General features: G+C 39.5%; 2 protein-coding genes across 2 annotated transcripts in view; one reads left to right on the plus strand and one right to left on the minus strand.

Moving 5' to 3' along the window:
- The window catches only part of LOC134822990 (uncharacterized), a 189,748-nt gene that overhangs the window by 154,084 nt on the left and 14,525 nt on the right, over positions 1-21,139 (minus strand). The window contains exons 13-18 of the mRNA XM_063834291.1: positions 20,909-20,989; positions 20,273-20,355; positions 19,104-19,185; positions 17,738-17,847; positions 17,531-17,636; positions 16,977-17,087 (exon numbers count right to left, since the gene is read on the minus strand). Coding sequence (XP_063690361.1) covers positions 16,977-17,087; positions 17,531-17,636; positions 17,738-17,847; positions 19,104-19,185; positions 20,273-20,355; positions 20,909-20,989 — 573 coding nt within the window. The remainder of the gene's footprint in view (positions 1-16,976; positions 17,088-17,530; positions 17,637-17,737; positions 17,848-19,103; positions 19,186-20,272; positions 20,356-20,908; positions 20,990-21,139) is intronic.
- Positions 591-16,813, plus strand: LOC134822992 (uncharacterized). The gene is made up of 14 exons (XM_063834293.1): positions 591-761; positions 994-1,039; positions 1,153-1,281; positions 2,056-2,197; positions 2,382-2,505; positions 2,724-2,854; positions 3,052-3,203; positions 3,746-3,953; positions 4,091-4,243; positions 4,605-4,734; positions 14,828-14,925; positions 15,449-15,537; positions 15,749-15,815; positions 16,050-16,813. The coding sequence occupies exons 1-14, from the start codon at positions 598-600 to the stop codon at positions 16,181-16,183; spliced, it is 1,767 nt and encodes a 588-aa protein (XP_063690363.1). The 5' UTR covers positions 591-597; the 3' UTR covers positions 16,184-16,813.

The raw sequence follows: 21,139 nt of genomic DNA on the forward strand, positions 1-21,139 counted from the left end.
TTAATCTTCAGGAAATTATAAACCGTTATCAGGTGTTAAATCAGAGGATGGTTACTGGATCTGGTGACTGGTGTGATCCCCACAACCCACATACACTGCCCTCACATAAAAGGGGATCGTTGCTAGCGTCGCGACAATTATCAGTCCACTTGGCACAACCACCCAGTTTGTACGAATTGCACATTCCAATTACAGATTCGTTCGTAACACATTCGAATTACACATTCGTTGTGTTCATTAATACTGATAGCATCCAAATTATCACTTGTTAATTGTTTCTGTATGTTTTCCTGGACGAACTGCTTTGCTTTTTTAAATGCAAATTTTCTTATAAATCTCCAACCATACGACGGCAATTCCTATTGGCTAAAATTTGAATTTTAAACAGCACTAACGATGTACAAAACTCCCTAGTCTCTATCAGTATCACCATTTAGTTTAAGTCTGAATTTCTTTAGAGCATCTTAACCTGGGAGCTCCAGTGCAGTAAAATATCACAATATTTAGTGTAACCACAGTTTCCCTTGTCACACCCAGATAGTGGCAATGTTTTCCTTGTTCCCTTGTTAGATAACACTAAGTCCTCCCTACAGAACAATGAGACTAACCCCGGTTACCCCGGTAACGCTGGTTACCCCGGTAACGCTGGTCACTCCGGTAACACTGGTACTGCTAACAGTCCTGCTCTCCCTTTCTCAGAGCACCCTTACACCTCCACTAGACAAAGGAGTCGTTGTGAAAGTATCAGAGGAACTTATCAGGTAAAGGAACCTTATTATGTTGTCATGGTAACACTACTATAGAAGGTAATGTCGTTATGACAACATTACCGTATAAGGTCACTATGGCACTATCATACGGTTGAGCGGATTATATAGGCTCCGTTAGATCTGTGAAATGATGGGTCACACAAATTGGCATTTGTGGCGAGACATAAGATAAATTCTACTATTTTGTGATGAATCATACTAGTCACTTATTCGTTTAATCCAGGGACATAGCACGTGCCATCACTGACAAAGCAGTCGGGGATATCAAGGTATTGAACTTAACAACATGTTTTCAAAGTTATTGATGATATAATATACATGGATTCTGGTGGAGAGGTAAATGTTTTGGACACGTAGTAAATACTGGATAACATTATTTCAGGACCTAATGATGTCAGGAGAAATAAGAGAGAGCGGAGTAAAGTTCGAGTACTGGCACCTCCGGTTCACTAGCCTGACCATGTCTCCTACTGTGGATCTCACTAAAGATCCGACACGTGACAAAATACTGGTCAGTTAAGGGGGGGGGGGGGGGGGGGGGCGGGGCAGGGGCAGGGGGCCAATATTGTTATACATCTCACTTTGACTATCTTTTATATGGAAAAATTGAAAAAAAATTGCGCCCGTTGTTTCGTTTTGGCGGACGCTAGATTTCCATTCACTATAACTATGAGTATAAGCTCTAATCAGCTCACTTCATAATAATAATATTGATAAATCATGCTTTAAACTTTTAAATACGGGAAACACTTGAAATTCAATTCAATTGCCGTAGAACTTAACTTGTATCTGTAAATTAAGAAATTGTAAGCAAAAGTAAACTATACTCATGTTTTATACACATCAGTACACTACGCGTGCCACGTACAAATTGGGCTTATTACCTAATACTATACATTACATTAAAATACATTATAATACATTCGTGCCGCGCATTCATTGACCACAAGCTAGCTATACATCGAATCACATCTCGGCAAGCAACCCTGCGCGCTGCGCGCGCGGCTAGTTGTCATGGTAACGGACGGGAGGAATACGACATATTTAAACCCACCCACCTCGTTCTCCAAAATGATTTTGGCAAAATCCCTCTTTTTCTGCAAAAACGACCATTCGCAACCTTTCACTATTGCCTTTTTACAAAATAAAAAAAATAAAAGGGTGTGAATGGAATAAATATTCAAACAATTTGGCTTAAGAAGAACTAGATGTAAAATGGTAACAGCTGGGTAGACAGTACTGTGTAACCATCGTAACAGCTGTAAATATCTACCACTGCCTCTAGCTGGACGGTACAATACGAGGTGACCTAAGCGCAGCAGCTCGGTGGAGGGCCACTAAGAAAACCTGGATTTACGACTTTCTGTTTGACGGCGGCGTGACTGTGAGTTCGAGTGGATACGACATTACTGCCAGAGTTATACTAGGTGAGATACCGCGGTGAGGTTAGTTAGATTATGCGAACTAATCCAACTGAACAGTTTGACTTGTGGTAAGTTATAAAACCATGGTTTTCATGGTAACACTGATCATAATGATTATCCTGGTGACCCTGATAGCCTTGGTATCCATAGTAACCATGGTAACCCTGGTAACCTCGTAAATTCCCAGGAGAGAACGAGGAGGGAGTGGTAGGGTTCACACACGACCCAGGTGCCTGCAGTGTGGATCTGGGAGGACTGGACCTGAACTTTACTGGCAGCAAACTCAGCTGGCTCATCAACCTCTTTATCGGGTATAGTAGGGTATTGTTAAAACTTATTATTTTTTCAAAACTGAACACTTTACTTATTCATTATTATAATGGTAACACTACCATGTAAGGTAGTGTTGTCATGGTAACACTACCACAATCCACATAAGGTAAGATTGATTGATTGATTGAAATAAATTTGTCATGGTAACACTACCATATAAGGTAAGATTGTAATGGTAATGTCATCACTCTGACAGTTTCTTCGAGGGAGAGATAAGAGACGTGCTCGAACACTACATCTGCATAGAGATAAACGAAAAGGTGAAGGAAGGAGCCAGTGAACTGGAGAATGCCGTATTTGATAGATACGACTTTGTTCACATTCTAGGTAAGATACTATTTATGATAATAAATAACAATATGTATAGATCATTTAACGTTCAGGTGTTGCAATACCAGTTCACAAACTAAAACAACCGGGTAATAATAGTCAGTAAAGTAAGGTGACAGTTTGGTAACACTATCTAAGTGCTAGGTGATAGTTGCTAGGTGATAGTTGCTAGGTGATAGTTGCAAGCATCTCAGGACACAGAGTAGAGATAAACAACAGGCCGACCAGAGTGACAGGCGGAGACTCGTGTCTTATTGTTACTGGACTCGGGGAGACAGATCTGGAGATGGAGGACAGGAATGAAACTGAAACAGCACCTTTTTTCCCGCCTACTAAACCTCCTAAGGTATTCTAGAAACAGCACCTTTCTTCCCGCCTACTAAACCTCTTAAGGTATTCTAGAAACAGCACCTTTCTTCCCGCCTACTAAACCTCTTAAGGTTCTCTAGAAACAGCACCTTTCTTCCCGCCTACTAAACCTCTTAAGGTATTCTAGAAACAGCACCTTTCTTCCCGCCTACTAAACCTCTTAAGGTATTCTAGAAACAGCACCTTTCTTCCCGCCTACTAAACCTCCTAAGGTAATCTAGAAACCGATATATTTCACTCCATCTTACAAATTCTTGAGATTTTTCGCAGTCCTGTAACCGTAAAAACTTCGCAATGATAGTTCACTCTTTCGATTGATTGATTGATTGATTTTCCTGAATCTAATAAGCCCTCAAAATCCTCGTTAGTACGATAAACCGGTAATTAGAACTTCTATGAGACTCGATTGATCTCGAAATTAAGCGACCGCTCACAAAATAAAAGCGGCCACAATCATTATGCCGATTTTCTGTTGTCTTACAATATAACAACATTTATTGTCTATACAAACCGCTGCAGGAGGAGGATGAGGATAAGAATGAGTTTGAGACGACAGGAACGACAGAGTTCACGACAGGTTTCACTTCTTCGTCCAGTCTTGTGTACCTGGAGACACTGCCCTCCCCTCCCTCTACTAGCGGTATGGTGGAGAGGAGGAGGAGGAGGGATACTATAGTGGAGAGGAGGAGGAGGAGAGACACTGAGGACTGGTGCAGTGTATTACCAGGTTAGTAGTGTGCTACATACCACAATACAGATATTAGTTACTTCTGTAGAAGGGGAAAGGAAGGACTGATAAGACAAATTTAAGCGTTAAGGTGGAGTTGAAATAGGTTGATTAATTAGTTTATTCCCCCGACTCAGGAGCAGGGAGGGGTGTGGCAGTGATAGTAACAGAGTCAGTAATATCCCGGTTTGCGGAGGACCTCCATCAGCTGAGAATGATAGACTACACAGCTACACAAGGAACCGGTACTACTGAGGAATACCAAGTAGAGTGGAGTGGCAAGAACGTTGGTGAGTCACTGGGACATGATGTCAATACACCGCACAACCTAAACCAGATAATAAGGCTTGTCATAACAGTCGCACATTAATATTGCACGTGTCTCCTCGCAGTCGTACATTAATATTGCACGTGCCTCCTAACAGTCGCACATTAATATTGCACGTGTCCCCTAACAGTCGCACATTAATATTGCACGTGTATCCTCGCAGTCGTACATTAATATTGCACGTGTCTCCTCGCAGTCGTACATTAATATTGCACGTGTCCCCTAACAGTCGCACATTAATATTGCACGTGTCCCCTAACAGTCGCACATTAATATTGCACGTGTTCCCTAACAGTCACACATTAATATTGCACGTGTCCCAGGGACGATGCGGATACCGACTAAGGATCACGAGGTACTGAAGAACTTCCAGGTCACCTTCAGAGTGACGAGCACTGCTGCCCCCTCTGTAGTCATTAACCCTGAGGGCGTCGCTGTTTACTCTCAACTCAGGTTCGTAGTAGTAGTAGTAGTGGTGGTAGTAGTACTAGTAGTTTAAAATGCGTAGTGGAAAGATAATTTTAATTAAAAATCTCTTTGATCTCAGGCTGGTAACTTTATTAGTTTATTATAAAGAACCTAGTCGCACAGAGAGTCGCTCTACCTGCTCGCTCACAATGGAACAGTATGATAATTGCTAGGGTAGGGACCTGTAAAATGGAATAGTGTGTAGATAGTCATAGCAGTTGTACAATATACAGTATAATATCATCCAGGATGGTTGTGTGGGTCCACGTGCAAATTGGACTAGAAATAAATAAGTTGCATAGTTACGAGGGTTGAAACGCGCACGTGCACGTGCAATGATTATTGGAACGACATTACGATCGGTTTTATGGTGATTTTGTTGTGTTTAAAATCGACTGTATCTTTGGTTGTGATGGATATTTTTGATCCGATAAAAACTGACAATCACAGAATACTACTAGCTTTGACCACGGGCTTTCTGATTATCACATAAGATATTTTAACCCATTATCATTAGCACTGGAGAAATATTAGTATAGACCCCGATCATTAGGAAGGTTCGCAAGAGGCTAACCTCTTGATAATAGTTTTTGTCTTTGTCTTTGTCTTTGTCTGACCGCCCATGTGCAAATTTGTTGAGAACTAGTAAGTTGCATGGTTATGAGGGTGGAACGTCCACGTGCAATGATTATTCGAACGACACTTTGATCTGATTTGTTGTGATTACAAAATAACTGGCTGTATATTCGGTAAGGATGGATACTTCTTCTTGCGATAAAAAATAGAGTATCAAAAAGTACAATCAGTGTCCTCTCTGTGAAAACGGACTTTCTAGTTATATCTGGCCGCCCACGTGTTAACTGGGTCGAAATTAGAAGGTTGCATAGTGACGAGATTGAAACGCGCACGTGCACGTGAAAACATTTTTGAATGGCATTTTTATTGTTTTTGTGATAACGTCGTGTTTAGTCTGGACGGATATTTGTTAATGTTATAAAAACTGACTAATAAAAAATATTATTAATTTCCTCCCTGTGACCTCGGGCTTTTTAGTATGTTATAAAATATATAATATTATGTTGCATGCTATAGTAGATTATATTCTCAGCTCTTTTACTGAGAAATTTCGATCATCTTAGCTTGGATATTTTTCAAGCCTTCAATCTTCATAACTAAACAAACCCTATATTAGTAGGACAATCTTCGCACTTGCCAGTGTCGTTTTTCTAAGTCTAATTACTATCAGTTACTACTGCACATTTTTGTCGGAATAAATTAGATTGCCCGGCGGAATCATATGTAAGTTACATAAGTATAACTTTAATTATATTGCTGATAGCTGAATTTTCCAGCTGTTCATTAATGAAACGGTAGAAATGTCTACAACAGTGGTTTTAAACCATTTTGGCAAAAAGTACAATCAGCTTGATCCCTGTCACCAGGGGCATTAATTCTTTACATAAAGGGAAGCTAGCTGTCCCATCAGTTTTCAGCTGATGGGGGTACCTGTTAAAAGTGGGGGTACCTGTTAAAAGGGGTACCTGTTAAAAGTTCAAGAAACTTCGTAGGATACCCCTTCAATGGATACTGTTAACATAGTACTATTAACTATCCCTGACACCAGGGGCTTCTGTTCTTTACATAAAGGGAAGATAGCTGTCCCTTAAGTTCTCAGCTGTTTGTGTAACTTTTAATGTTCCTATGACTACTATAATAATGAAAGTAACTTCCAGTTTCATTACCATAACTTCGTTTGTTCCTGTCTGTGTATCCTTGTATTTTACAAAACCTTGGGTAACAATACTTGTGTATCTATCTCTTGATAATGTAAAGCACATTGTGCCTGTAAATCTCTCTTTGCTTCTGACCGGAGTAGAGGGACATTTCTATAATAGTATAATTATTGTATTTAATAGTTATAGTTTAATTAGCCACATGTGAAATTTCTTTTAAGTTAACAATGACTAATTGATAACACAATATCGCTAGAACACGTGCTAAGGAGCTGAAAAGGTCCAAACAAAGATTCTGAAATGTTTATTAAACTAACGACTTACTATTCATGAGAACTGTTTGTTTTAATTAGCTTATAGTCTCCAGTTGATTACTTGCCTATTGTCTTATTTATGTTATTATCATTATTATTATTTGCCTTATAGTCTCCTTGTCGAGGTTAAGGAATATCAAATGATGGATTAGTTTGCTGTTTATTAGTCTCATGATTGAAATACTGATAGTTGGATAATATCCGGTTGGAAGAGACAAGGACAAATGAAACAGAAAGTTAGGAATGTAGGCAAACTTTTGGCGTCAACGCCATCTTCAGGCTAAAAGCCTTTTTTTATTTTTAAAGCCTGGCTAAAGATTCTGAGATGTTTAGTCTCCACTAGATTACTTGTTTATTGGCGACTATTCAAACCAATAACTCTGAGAATGCTTTGTTTTTAATAAGTCTGTAGTCTCCAGTACTCCTAATACTCCAGTACCCCTCCCTGCTAAGCAGATTAGTTGACAAAGAGTGCTTCCTGTCAACAACCTTACCTTTCACTTGTGTGCTACAATAGGTAAGTAGTGTAAGTTGCGCTAGTATTGGCGACTAGTTAATATAGCTGATAATGGTACGTTGTAACCTTGGTTACCAAATATTTTCATTATATTATATATAATATATATATAAATACTATTATAAATAAATTCGCTCAGTACAGGCTCCACGCAATTACAGTATATCACACACTACTGTTGACAACTTTCGCACATAACATAATAATATGTAAGTATGTGTTTCTCTTGTCGCTAATATAAAACAAGTTTCCAGCTAAACAAGTTGGAATATATCAGGTCTAATTATCAATTGCACTAATTAGACTAATTAGTCTAATTATCAATTAGTCCCCGGCCAGAAGCATCAATTACGCAGAACTAATAGCTCAACTACAGTATCGAATTATCTGCGATGTTAATTCTGCTGTGTGTTCACAAGACCTTGATTCTAGTCGGACTAGTCACATAATCAGTATTGTTTAATCAATATGTCCTGTGCACTATGGACCTGAAACAGGGTCCATCGTGCATTATATTCAGTATTTAACTCTTGTAACTGCTCAGTTGCGTCCAGTATTTACGTTTAGTAGACAAGTCTGTTATTTCATTTGAGGATACCGAATAAATATTATACTAATAAACCTTCATTGCATACTTTACCAGTAGAGTCTAAATTAAATAGTTTGAGATTTCCTTTACATTTTATATTTATGCATGTGCCCCACGGGGATGAATTTCCAGGAGGCTGGACAAGAGGCCGGACAGGGGGCCGGACAAGGGGCCGGACAAGTAGCCGGACAGGAGGCCGGACAAGAGGCCGGACAGGGGGCTGGACAAGAGGCCGGACAGGGGGCCGGACAAGGGGCAGGACAGGGGGCCGGACAAGAGGCCGGACAGGGGGCCGGACAGGAGGCCGGACAGGAGGCTGGACAAGAGGCCGGACAGGGGGCCGGACAGGAGGCCGGACAGGAGGCCGGACAGGAGGCTGGACAAGAGGCCGGACAGGGGGCCGGACAGGGGGCCGGACAGGAGGCCGGACAGGAGGCTGGACAGGAGGCTGGACAAGAGGCCGGACAGGGGGCCGGACAGGGGGCCGGACAGGAGGCCGGACAGGAGGCTGGACAAGAGGCCGGACAGGGGGCCGGACAAGGGGCAGGACAGGGGGCCGGACAAGAGGCCGGACAGGGGGCCGGACAGGAGGCCGGACAGGAGGCCGGACAGGAGGCTGGACAAGAGGCCGGACAGGTAGCCGGACAGGGGGCCGGACAGGAGGCCGGACAGGAGGCTGGACAAGAGGCCGGACAGGGGGCCGGACAAGGGGCAGGACAGGAGGCCGGACAGGGGGCCGGACAGGAGGCCGGACAGGAGGCTGGACAAGAGGCCGGACAGGGGGCCGGACAAGGGGCAGGACAGGGGGCTGGACAGGAGGAAGGACATATAGCCGGACAGGAGGCCGGACAAGGGGCTGGACAGGGGGCCGGACAGGACGCCGGACATTTGAAAAGTAATTATCAGCGTAATTATTATGCTGTTTGTTTCCCTGCCTCCGTGTGGACCACATGCATAATATGTGTGTATATAGATAACATAACTTTGTCCTGAAATCAGACTACCTAGTTATAGTTGTCTGTATAACCTCGTTGTACCTCCAGTTAAACACTATAGCTTTAAAAGCGAGGATTGAAAGAGCAATTTACCATTTGAGCGCCAATTGTCCGACCATAACCAGATCATTTATCTAATAATGCACATTACCTTTGTGTTAACATTGTTAAAATTAGCATTGTTCAAACTTCAACAGCTAATAAAGCATGTAATTCAAAGACTAAGGTTCGTTTTTAAACAATTTACATTGAAACTTCCAAACGATTATTCTTTTATCCGTATCGTACCGAAACAATTTCCCTTTTATTGGATACGAATATTTAGATATGTCTTTTAAAGTGAATATGAAGTTTCATTAATATTTTTTAAAGACTTTTAGAATTGCAAAAACTAAAATTTCGGTGTTTCATATTTAGTTTTAAAAAGGGCAGCTATAGTTGTTAGATCAAGATAGAGTTTATGTTGTTTGTTTGTTTGTTTATAGAACCCGTCCCCAATCTCGTATCGGAAAATGACTAAACTGAAGTCTGAGTGTGAATACGGGTGGTACCTGCAAGTGTGTTCATTAAGCAGTTAGAGTTCTGTAAATATGCAGTTACAATTGTAATTGTGCTAGAGTATTTTTAGTGGTTGTAAGATTATATTAAGACACTATTATAAGATAGTGGTTATAAATATAACTTATAAGCTCTTTCCAGAATACAGTATCATAATGTAGACACAAGTTAACCGACCCATTTAAAAGGTTCAAAGTTTCTTTTTCATTCGAATTTGGGATGCTAAGTTACCGTAGTATTCATGCTATGCTATACAGTAATTATACAGTAATTATACAGTAATTATACAGTAATTATACAGTAATTATACAGTACTTATACAGTAATTATACAGTAATAATCGTTAAAGCTCAGCGGACTAACAAGCGTCAGGTTTCTAGACATTTAAAAGCTGTTTTTGTTTGACAATTTCCGCCTTCTAAAGTCTTTAACAGTTTAAGTCTTTGACAGTCATTCTACGAGCTGGTTACTCAACCCCTCCCTGCTACGAGTCCCTGATACTAGGGTAAGCTCGGCTTAAAGTTTTTAACAGTCCTTATAATAAGCTAGTTCTATTTGGCTTTATCAGCCAAATACGAGCTAGTTCTATTCGGCTTTATTAACCAAATGCCCTCCCCCGGCAAATGGCCTTTTGTTTGATAGTTCTTACCACAGAAAACCTTGCACAATACTGATGACATCTCTAACAGACGTTGCAATTGATTTCGTTGCCATTATTTTCTTTGAAGACACCTTGGACAGAACATGTAATTATTACACATCTGGTCCTGCATTACAATTACAAGTTCAACCATTCTAATAATACATCTTTAAGCTGAATACTTTTACTTCTACTTTTTTTCTCCATAAATGTGCTGTTGACATTTACCTTGCCACAACAGACCACTATCACACGCATTGAGCAATCAAGGTAGGTCCAACTTGCATACTTAGCACTAACATCACCACTTTTAGCCCGCCAATCAACTGTTTGACAACAACATAGTATTATAGTAGTAGCAACATATCGGAGCTTAGTTTCCCGACCGTTTAGAATTAACTGTTATTGTGAGTACTATCTTATAACAGATGTGGATACTGGCGGGGAGGTGATACACATTTGTTTACGTTTTAAGTGGCGCCTCTATTCAGCAGGTTGAAGAGGTGATACATATAAAATAACCGAGAAATCGACCTTCGTATTAACTCAATTTGATGACTGTTTCTGACCTAAAATTGCACGAAAATCCACAATCCACATCTATACTCAGCAATAATAATAATACTTTGCACCAGTCATAATTCATTGCAGGTAATATTCTACAAGTCTGTATTAAACGTCTATATCAAATACAGAAAAGGATTAGACAGTATTTGTATGTAGTAAGTATGGTCTATGGTCTATATGTTGAACCTACTTGACAAAATGCTTGCGGAGTAAAATGGCCGCCGCGTTCTTATTATTAATTAACACGGCATTAGTCTACCCGTCAAACTATTTGCCCTGGTATGTAGTAACCATGGTAACCTGGTATGTAGTAACCATGGTAACCTGGTATGTAGTAATCATGGTAACCTGGTATGTAGTAATCATGGTAACCTGGTATGTAGTAATCATGGTAACCTGGTATGTAGTAATCATGGTAACCTGGTATGTATTAATCATGGTAACCTGGTATGTTTTCGTCAATTAGACCCTGAATTGTCCGAATCAGCAATAGGCCCTAACAGAATTATTCGAATTAAGCACGGGAGCTGGAGACGGGCTGCAGACTTGAGAATATATATACAGCATTCTAATACTCCAGACCTGTTAATTAGCTATTTAGATTTAGAACAAAATGCTGCTGTTCGAACTATTTCTACTTCTTTATGATTAAAGTCCATGTAGAACAATGCTACCTTACGAGACATATTTAATAATTATACGAGACATATTTAATATTTATACGAGACATAAATGATTTGGGAACGAAAATATGGGAATTTTTACCGAAAACCGCCACATTTCGTACCCCAAATTAAATCATGGTATTTGGGGATTTTTTTTATCTCCTTATTTTACAAAAATGAAACCCAATATTTGAGAAAATTAGATACAAAGATCTTCTCTGGTCAGCTGTTAGCCTCAACTTAACCTATAATCCCCCAGATGGTATAGGAGACCGACAGTATTCCACTGCACTAATCCCAAAATTTCACCGACATGGTCAATAAAGTAGTGACAGAGCTTGCTTATTTTTAATTGAACGTGTCCAAAATCATATTTTAAGCAAAACAATTCATGATCGAATACTAGTGTTCATTAATTGTTTGATGAATCATATTTATAACTTACTATACTGATAAGTTGATAGTAAATCGATAAAGTCATAAATAAGTAAAATACGTGAAAAATAATTTGGGGAAAACAATAATGGTGACCTAAATTTTGTTAGTCCGAAAATATATATATATATTAACACCAACTTTCGTACCATTTAAATATGTCTCGTAAGTTATACTAATAGTTAGGATTAATTCTGCTACTCTCTGATAGTGCAGGAATGTCACTATACGGAACAATGTCCACACTGTTTACCGTTAGAGATATTCAAGTTATCGGACAGCAACAATGCCAAAACTTAAAGGAACATAGTGCTTATTCTTTTAACGTGTCAGCACTAAGTGCTAACGCGCATAGCGTTCATTCTTTCAATTCCAATACTAATTCGATTTCGATTAGCGTTAATTAACCGTGCTTTATTTTGTGGGTGCTTTCTAGATTGTTCACATTCTTGCTTTAAGTTCAAATGTTCTGATTAGGCTATAGCAGTGTTTTTAAATAAGACGTATTTTCAAATTACTTTATTACACAAACCTTCCGTACGACATACTTTTAAAAATACAGAAAACTAATTCGGGGATATCCCCAGGCTCAAATTTAGTATATAATTTATTATTTTAAATTGTGTTACGAGCTTGATGGCCGAACGGCGAAGGCTGGCGCCTAATCAACGGATGACCCGATGTGTTTCTTATTTTTAAGGCCTGAAGATGGCGTTGACGCCGAAAATTTGCCTAAATTCATAAATTCCTGTTTCATTTGTCCTTATCTCTTTCAACCGGTTACTTTAATTATTTTGTCGACGTTAGCTTCGCTGAATTAATATTAAAACAAAAGTTGTTCGAAACTATGAATAAATTACCTTCTCCCGTCCTTTATTCATTTATTACAATTCCTGTCTATACCAGGTATCTCTATTATAATTCGAGATTTTCTTTCTGTATTTCTGTCCACGTGCAAATTGAGTGAGAATACGCGTGTTACGTGCAGTAGGTATATGACGTGTTATGTTGAATAATCACTCATCACTGTCTTTCTGGTTGTTGACTATGGTGTTTTTAAGTGTTATTGTCCTCGTATCCTAACGTATTATATTGTGTTTGACTTATCTTCTGCCCTTGTGATGACATATTTAGTGTTTAATTAACCTTTTCACTTCTTTTCATCACTAATACCACCACTCCAGTAGCAAGTACCTGCTCTGAGTGCACGTGGTGCCCAAACTGACCATATAAGGAGCGTTTTACCCGGCCCCTTGAAGATGGTAACCTCAGAGTGTGACGAGAGGAATGACGCTACAATCTGTTACTCCACCACAGCAGATACCCTCATCAGCGCCCTCCTCGTTATCATTGTTATAGTGGGGGTTCCTGCTAACATCTTCTCCTGTTACCTCTTCTTCAAACAGCGCTCTAAGAACTGCACCGCTGGTTGCTATAACAACGCGCTCTTCTTCCGGCGCATATACATAGTGATAACAGCAGTGGACACAGTTAGTTGTGCTGCACTTTTTCCTGTCATACAAGCTCTACTGACTGGTAGGAGCAGTGACATGTTGTTATTCAGAGAGACAGTGTTCTGTACTGGTTGGTATATTGTGTGGATTATAGTCCAGCAGGAGACCCTCTTCTTGGTAGCCCTCCTCAGTCTGTCAAGGTTGTATCTGCTGAAATATCCTCTCAAGAAGCTGTATGCTCCTCTAGCGGGGCTGGCCCCTCTGGTTTATGCTGCGTTGGTAGTGTTAGCACTGTGTGTGTTACCGTTAGCTAGCAGCTACACCTCTGTTATCTACAGGAAGGAGCTAGCCATGTGTTGGCTTACTGACCAGCAGCGTTTAGACACTTTACCAACAGCCACAACCTCGCCTACTCAAGGTGCAACTACTCAATCTACATTCTTCATTTCTCCCCATCCAGAAGATATTGAATTCATGAGAAAAATGCTGATAAAAACATTAGTAGAGTCCTTCTTCTTCGGGCTGCCAGTAATGCCTATCCTGCTATCCCTAGTGTTCTCCTTATACTTCCTGACACGGGAGATAAACCACCAGCAGGATAACCACAAGGATAGACTAGTAGAAGCAGCGAGAACAGTTATCTTAGTCACGTTTGTGTACGTACTCTTCAACCTGCCCACCCTCGCTAAGGGCATCTACCTGACATACTTGTACGGTAGATCCTACTATCTCCTAGACACCCGGGACACGTACGAGGAGTTCTACCACTTCTCGATCAGCACGTACAACAGCTACGGTCGCTACGGGTGGGACTATATCTGGATGAGTGTGTACATCCTTCTCCCTGTTTGCAAGAGTGCTATAGGACCCGCCCTCTACTTCTGGAGGATAAAGACCTTCAGAAGGTCCATTATAAAGATAACAATAGATACCGTGCACAGCGGTCAGGGACCTGGGTATCGGGTTCTCACGCTCAAGGCAGGCAAACATATCAGGAGGGTAGACTCCTCTAGACACATTTTAAACCGGAAATTTGTCAGAAATTTGTGAAGATTTTTGAGGGAGGGAGTTGTACAACTGTTTTTTCGACATCTGATCTTTTTTATTTGTTGATTCACAAATTGTACACCTTTCGGCCAGACTGTAAAATGTTTTCTTTGTTTGCGTTCGGTATCATTTTATTTAATACGATTACTTACCAAAACAGCGATTTTTTGTTAACACAATAATTGTTCTGAAATACAAGCTGTCAAAACAGATGCGACCTCGAATATTCTTATATATTTTTGCCTACATTCTTACGACACGAACATGGAAAATGACGATAGTTCAACTAGGGTTGTTGTAGCAACAATGGTTGTTATAGCAACCCTAGCTCTAGGGTTGTTATAGCAACTAGGGTTGTTAAAGCAAGCTTTACGTGACGTTCCAAGGGAAGTAAATCGACGTAAGATAAATATAACGAACAGTGAGCAACATTATAATAAACCCCACACTAGTTGCAATAAAAACTCTGCTAGTTGCTATAAAAACTCTACTAGTTTCTATAACAACTCTACTAGTTGCTATAAAAACTCTATTAGTTGCAATAACAACCAGTTATATCTCCAGGGCTCGAGTAACTCTGGTAGGAACCAACTCAATGCTGATAAAGGTGGAAATACACACCAGTCTCAAGTTCACTGGGACGCTCGCCTTCGTCTTCGAAGGTTAGTTAGTGTAGTTAGTGTAGTTAGTGTAGTTAGTGTAGTTAGTGTAGTTAATGTAGTTAGTGTAGTTAGTGTAGTTAGTTTAGTTAATGTAGTTAATGTAGTTAGTGTAGTTAGTAAGTGTAGTTAGTGTAGTTAGTGTAGTTAGTGTAGTTAGTGTAGTTAGTAAGTGTAGTTAGTGTAGTGTAGTTGTAGTTAGTGTAGTTAGTGTAGTTAGTTAGTGTAGTTAGTGTAGTTAGTGTAGTTTAGTGTAGTTAGTTAGTGTAGTTAGTGTAGTTAGTGTAGTTAGTGTAGTTAGTGTAGTTAGTGTAGTTAGTTAGTGTAGATAAACTACCCTTCATTCCAGTCTATTTTGGTGGGTATAAACGTAACCTCAACCTTAATTGTTCTATAATTTGATAATACCCCTATCTGGTTTCAGATAGAGGTATCTGTTGTTATTGTTGTTGTAATTAACTAATGATTACAGATAGAGGTACCTGTTGTTGTTGTTATTGTTGTTGTATTTAACTAATTATTACAGATGGTGTCTACCTCCTGGTCCCCGAGGTTACCGGGAGCTCGGACATTACTAACGCTAAGTTCACGATGGGCGGAAGTGCAACAATGCAGGTAATCTGACTGAACACGTGATAACCCACTTAATGATTCATAATACCATAATACCTTCTATTTGGGGGCTGCGCGGGACGGCGCGATAATGCCCGAAACTATAATTTCTGTCCGCTGTATGTCAGGCTACTTAATCTTCAGGCGGTCTATTCTCTTTTACGAAAACTTAACCTTGCGACTTATCTTAATGCAGTTGTTATTACCATTATAGGTACCGGAACCCATAGTTCAAGAGGTGGAGAGACAGCTGGACGAGATGCTTGGAGAAATGTTGCCAGGTTAGTCTTTAATATACAGGGGAGGGGGGGGGGGCAAAGTCCTTTTAGATGATGAAAGAAATGTCCTTCTATTTTAAAAGAAAAGATCCTTTCACAACATCTCTATGAAATACTGTAAACTTGGTTTTCTTGGATGTGTTTCTAAATAAAATACGACTCACTCAAATACCAGTCTTAGGCACTTAACAACCCCCCCCCCCCCCCCCCCCCTAACACCACACAAACCCCCCTCAGCGTTGATCAGGGAGGAGCTGAAGACAGGCTACCCTCTGAACATCCCGGACAACTTGCTCATCAACGACGCAACAATACAGTACAAGGAGGACTACATCCTCATTACTGCTGACGACGTAGTGGTCAACCTCTAAACAGAGCGCTCCTTATATGGGCATCACGTTATATATTATATTCACGGCACTAAGCAGCCCAGATCAAGGACTGTAACTATTTTATTATCAATGATAATATTATTAAAGGGAATAAATTTGAAGCGTAAACGTTTGCACTAAAAAAGACAAGGGACCGTAGGTTATGTTGCTGATCGACAATTTTTCATGTACCAAAATTTGCATTATCTAACGAACTATTATATAATCTAGGTAAACTATAGGTAAAAATATAATATTAATCATAAGCTAAAATGTACTAATCTTTGTATTCTAAATGGGGAAAAGAAGAAACATTGTCAGTCAGTCGAGAAAATTGTCAGTCAGGCTATATGGCAGCTTTGTAGATGTTGTGACTATGCTAGTAGTGGTCCCAGGCTTGCGACTGGAATTGCGGTGTTAAATCGATTTAATTTTAAACTAGTATTAACGGAACTAGTATTACTCAGATGGTGGTTTAATGAACCTGCAAATTTTATTATTTATATTTATAAATTCTAAAACTCTAAAACGTATAGTATTTATAAAGTTAAAAGCTTCTACAATTCGAAATTATCATGTTTAGTTTTTTATTATTATTTTTGATTTCCATTGCAAAGAGCTTAATATCAATGGTTGTGTTTTAATTTACCAGCTTATTGAGAAAAAAAAACAATATACAATAACAAACTTGAAAGTGGAAACGAACTAGAAACTAGAAGCTTGAAATAAGTAGAAACACTTATATTATACACACTAGTATACTACACTACTATTATAGAACAACAAGTCTTACTAGTTTGGGAGATGTCTCTGCCGTACTCAGGCTTGAAGAATCCCTCCTTTTCCCACCAAGAGTACCATGCTGCTTCCACGTAACCAGGACTGTAACTAGCGGGCATGTCACCTGGAACACGTGACACGTGACATTGTGTATACTGGAACACGTGACAGTGTGTACAATATGTATACTGGAACACGTGACACGTGACATCGTGTACAATATGGAACAGGCAGTCTTATACTGTGTAGTCAGTAGTGTGTTATACTAAATGTGTTCTTCAAGTAACCAATAAATATGGCTTATACTGTGTAGTATAAGATAATATGGTGGCCTACCTATGAAAACTTTAGAAGGACAACTAGTCAGACGTTGTTGGTACACATAATGCCACATAATGCCATATAATGACACATAATGCCACATAATGCCATATAATGCCACATGATTATCTCAACCCTGACCGTCCTCTTTCTCAACAAGACTAAGTTGCAATTTATTCACTGAACACCACTGTCCTATCAATTATTACTAATAATTACTAATTATTACTAATAATTATTGCTAACCAGAGACGTTCTTCTTCTCCCCCTCAGCGTGGTCGAAGGTGTAGGTTGTCACAACTGGTTTACCGCTCTTCACTGGTTTCTTCTTGGCATCTTTAGGCTTCTCCGCCTGAAGACAGTTTTATATTAGTGCTTTATTGAGTATTAAACATTGATTTCATAAAGTGAAACTCCTGCTCTAAAAGTTCCTGCTTGAATACTAAATTGTACCTGGGCGGCTGCCTTTGCTTTCAGGGTCTCTTGTTTCTTCTGGAACTTCTCCAATTTAGCCTGTCTGGCTGCTTCTTTCTTCAGCTGAGCCGGCGTTTTTATCACGTTACCTGGCAACAGGAGAAGTGAGACCCTTGTGATTTACAATCAGTCATCTTAGTAAAGAAGCCAATGAGTGCAAGTTTAAGAGTCTTACCTTCAGACATGAGTGTTGGTTGCTTAGCAACACTAAGAGTCTTACCTTCAGACATGAGTGTTGGTTGCTTAGCAACACTAAGAGTCTTACCTTCAGACATGAGTGTTGGTTGCTTAGCAACACTAAGAGTCTTACCTTCAGACATGAGTGTTGGTTGCTTAGCAACACTAAGAGTCTTACCTTCAGACATGAGTGTTGGTTGCTTAGCAACACTAAGAGTCTTACCTTCAGACATGAGTGTTGGTTGCTTAGCAACACTAAGAGTCTTACCTTCAGACATGAGTGTTGGTTGCTTAGCAACACTAAGAGTCTTACCTTCAGACATGAGTGTTGGTTGCTTAGCAACACTAAGAGTCTTACCTTCAGACATGAGTGTTGGTTGCTTAGCAACACTAAGAGTCTTACCTTCAGACATGAGTGTAGGTTGCTTAGCAACACTAAGAGTCTTACCTTCAGACATGAGTGTTGGTCGCTTAGCAACACTAACAGTCTTACCTTCAGACATGAGTGTAGGTTGCTTAGCAACACTAAGAGTCTTACCTTCAGACATGAGTGTAGGTTGCTTAGCAACACTAAGAGTCTTACCTTCAGACATGAGTGTAGGTTGCTTAGCAACACTAAGAGTCTTACCTTCAGACATGAGTGTTGGTTGCTTAGCAACACTAAGAGTCTTACCTTCAGACATGAGTGTTGGTCGCTTAGCAACACTAAGAGTCTTACCTTCAGACATGAGTGTAGGTTGCTTAGCAACACTAAGAGTCTTACCTTCAGACATGAGTGTTGGTTGCTTAGCAACACTAAGAGTCTTACCTTCAGACATGAGTGTAGGTTGCTTAGCAACACTAAGAGTCTTACCTTCAGACATGAGTGTAGGTTGCTTAGCAACACTAAGAGTCTTACCTTCAGACATGAGTGTAGGTTGCTTAGCAACACTAAGAGTCTTACCTTCAGACATGAGTGTAGGTTGCTTAGCAACACTAAGAGTCTTACCTTCAGACATGAGTGTTGGTTGCTTAGCAACACTAAGAGTCTTACCTTCAGACATGAGTGTTGGTCGCTTAGCAACACTAAGAGTCTTACCTTCAGACATGAGTGTTGGTTGCTTAGCAACACTAAGAGTCTTACCTTCAGACATGAGTGTAGGTTGCTTAGCAACACTAAGAGTCTTACCTTCAGACATGAGTGTAGCTGTGCGATGTAAAGCTCTGGAGAGATGGAAAACTGCTCTGACTGTTCGGAACACAACTAAATCCTATCATATGATATCATGTGTTAGTGTTCAGTTAGTGTAGTTTTTATTGGTTATTAGTTGTCAGTTTTATTCTTAGTATTACAATCATTATTCAGTACAGTACCAGTACAGTAACAGTACAGTTCCAAGCAGGGGGAGTTACAGTAACAAGCAGAATTATATTGAAACTTCACAGACGCAAACAAGCAAACACTACTACTACTAGGATCTAGGTGCTACAGGTACTACCAGGTAGTACTATTATAGGTACTACTAGGTAGTATGCTAATATGGAAGTAACAAGCAAAGTATCCCAAACAACACTGAAACCTATGATTACCTAGTCAACAGTAAAACATTGAACCAAATTCGAATATGACTAAAAGTGAAACATACATAGTGTAAAAACTCCATAACATGATTAATCTAGATTCAACATATAAACGTCAACTAAAAACCATCGTCTAATAGAGCATTTCGAATATATAAAACACAGTTAAATAAAAAACCTTTAAAATAACAAATACTCCAATATAAACGGAACCACTAGTAGGGCTATAGTGCTGCCTATGCCCTTATATGGGCATCACGTGCCCTTCTACATGTAAAATCTAAACTACCTAATAAAACCACAATTAACAAACATAGAAACGGTAAACAGTAATTCAGAAAGGACCCGCCTCTTGACCAATGACTAGTATAGCTCGATCTGTGTATTTAAATTCTCAAATTATTTAAATGTAAAACCATTATGTGATGATACTTATCCATGATGGACAGAAAATAAAGATGGGATGACAGTCAGTTCGGTCTTTCTTAATTTATATAATATATTTATTAATTTATATAATATATTTGTTAATCTATTAATGAGAACTTAAAGAAATTAAGTTTATAAACGGTAATGTAAAATCAAAGTCGTGAATAAACTAGTGAAATCAATTTTAAGTATATTAAAAGGAGCATATCAGATCATGGGAAAGGGGATATGACTCATATTTTCAAATAATAACTAATGCTAATACATTTGGTGACTGTAAATGATAAAACTAGAATAACAAGGAACCGACTAAACACCATCCTGAGATCAAGCTATTTCTACTGACACCTGACTGGTACTGGTTGACACTCTACTCGTACTCGCTGTGTCTTCATCCTCCTCTTCCTCCTCTTCATCGTACTCATCAGACTCTGCGTGGGAATGTAATGTTGATATCGCTTTGTTGGATTACCAAAGAAAGCTACATCTAAACATATGTTTAGATGTATTTACATTTCTAATGCGCTCAAACAAACAAACTTGTTCCAAATTATATTATTAAATAATGCGGATGGCACAACACACAGTGGGCACACTGTGCAACACACCATTGAGGTACTGTAAATTTTATTGCCAAAGATAAACGGAAAATCATCACAATAGCAGAAATCATTTAGGAAGAATTTTTAATAGAAACTTTTCTGCCGTCTCCTTGACCGAAATTGCGCAGTTGGACTGAATTTTTGACCAGTGACCAATCAGTGAGGTCGGTGAGAGTGATACAAGTCGCCATCGAGGTACTGGAAGCAGCATATCCAGAGAAAACAATGATGCAACGAAAATTTGCAAATAGACATTTTCAAATTTCAGTTTTCCGCATCCCAAATTTCACTCAATGACCAATAAATCAGTGCACTGAAAATTCATGTTAAGATACTAAAAAAACGATAAGAAAAAGAAAAGGATGAATGTTACTTCACTCACGGTCTATTAAATCCCGCCTAGTCTGCAGTCTCCACTTGGAACGCTTCTCTACCGGGATGGCCAGGTAGTTATCCAACTGATCTGAAATTGATGTATTGTGAACTTAGAACTAGCTACTTAGGTTAGCTATATGTCAAGAGGACCGTCCCATACAGTGATTGGACCTATTCTCCCCTCCTTGTATCTGAGAACCACTCTCGCATTGTTAGAGCTATCTCCCACACCCTCCAA

Source organism: Bolinopsis microptera, chromosome 11 (assembly GCF_026151205.1).
Source record: "Bolinopsis microptera isolate Bmic1 chromosome 11, MBARI_Bmic_1.0, whole genome shotgun sequence".
Taxonomy (NCBI): domain Eukaryota; kingdom Metazoa; phylum Ctenophora; class Tentaculata; order Lobata; family Bolinopsidae; genus Bolinopsis; species Bolinopsis microptera.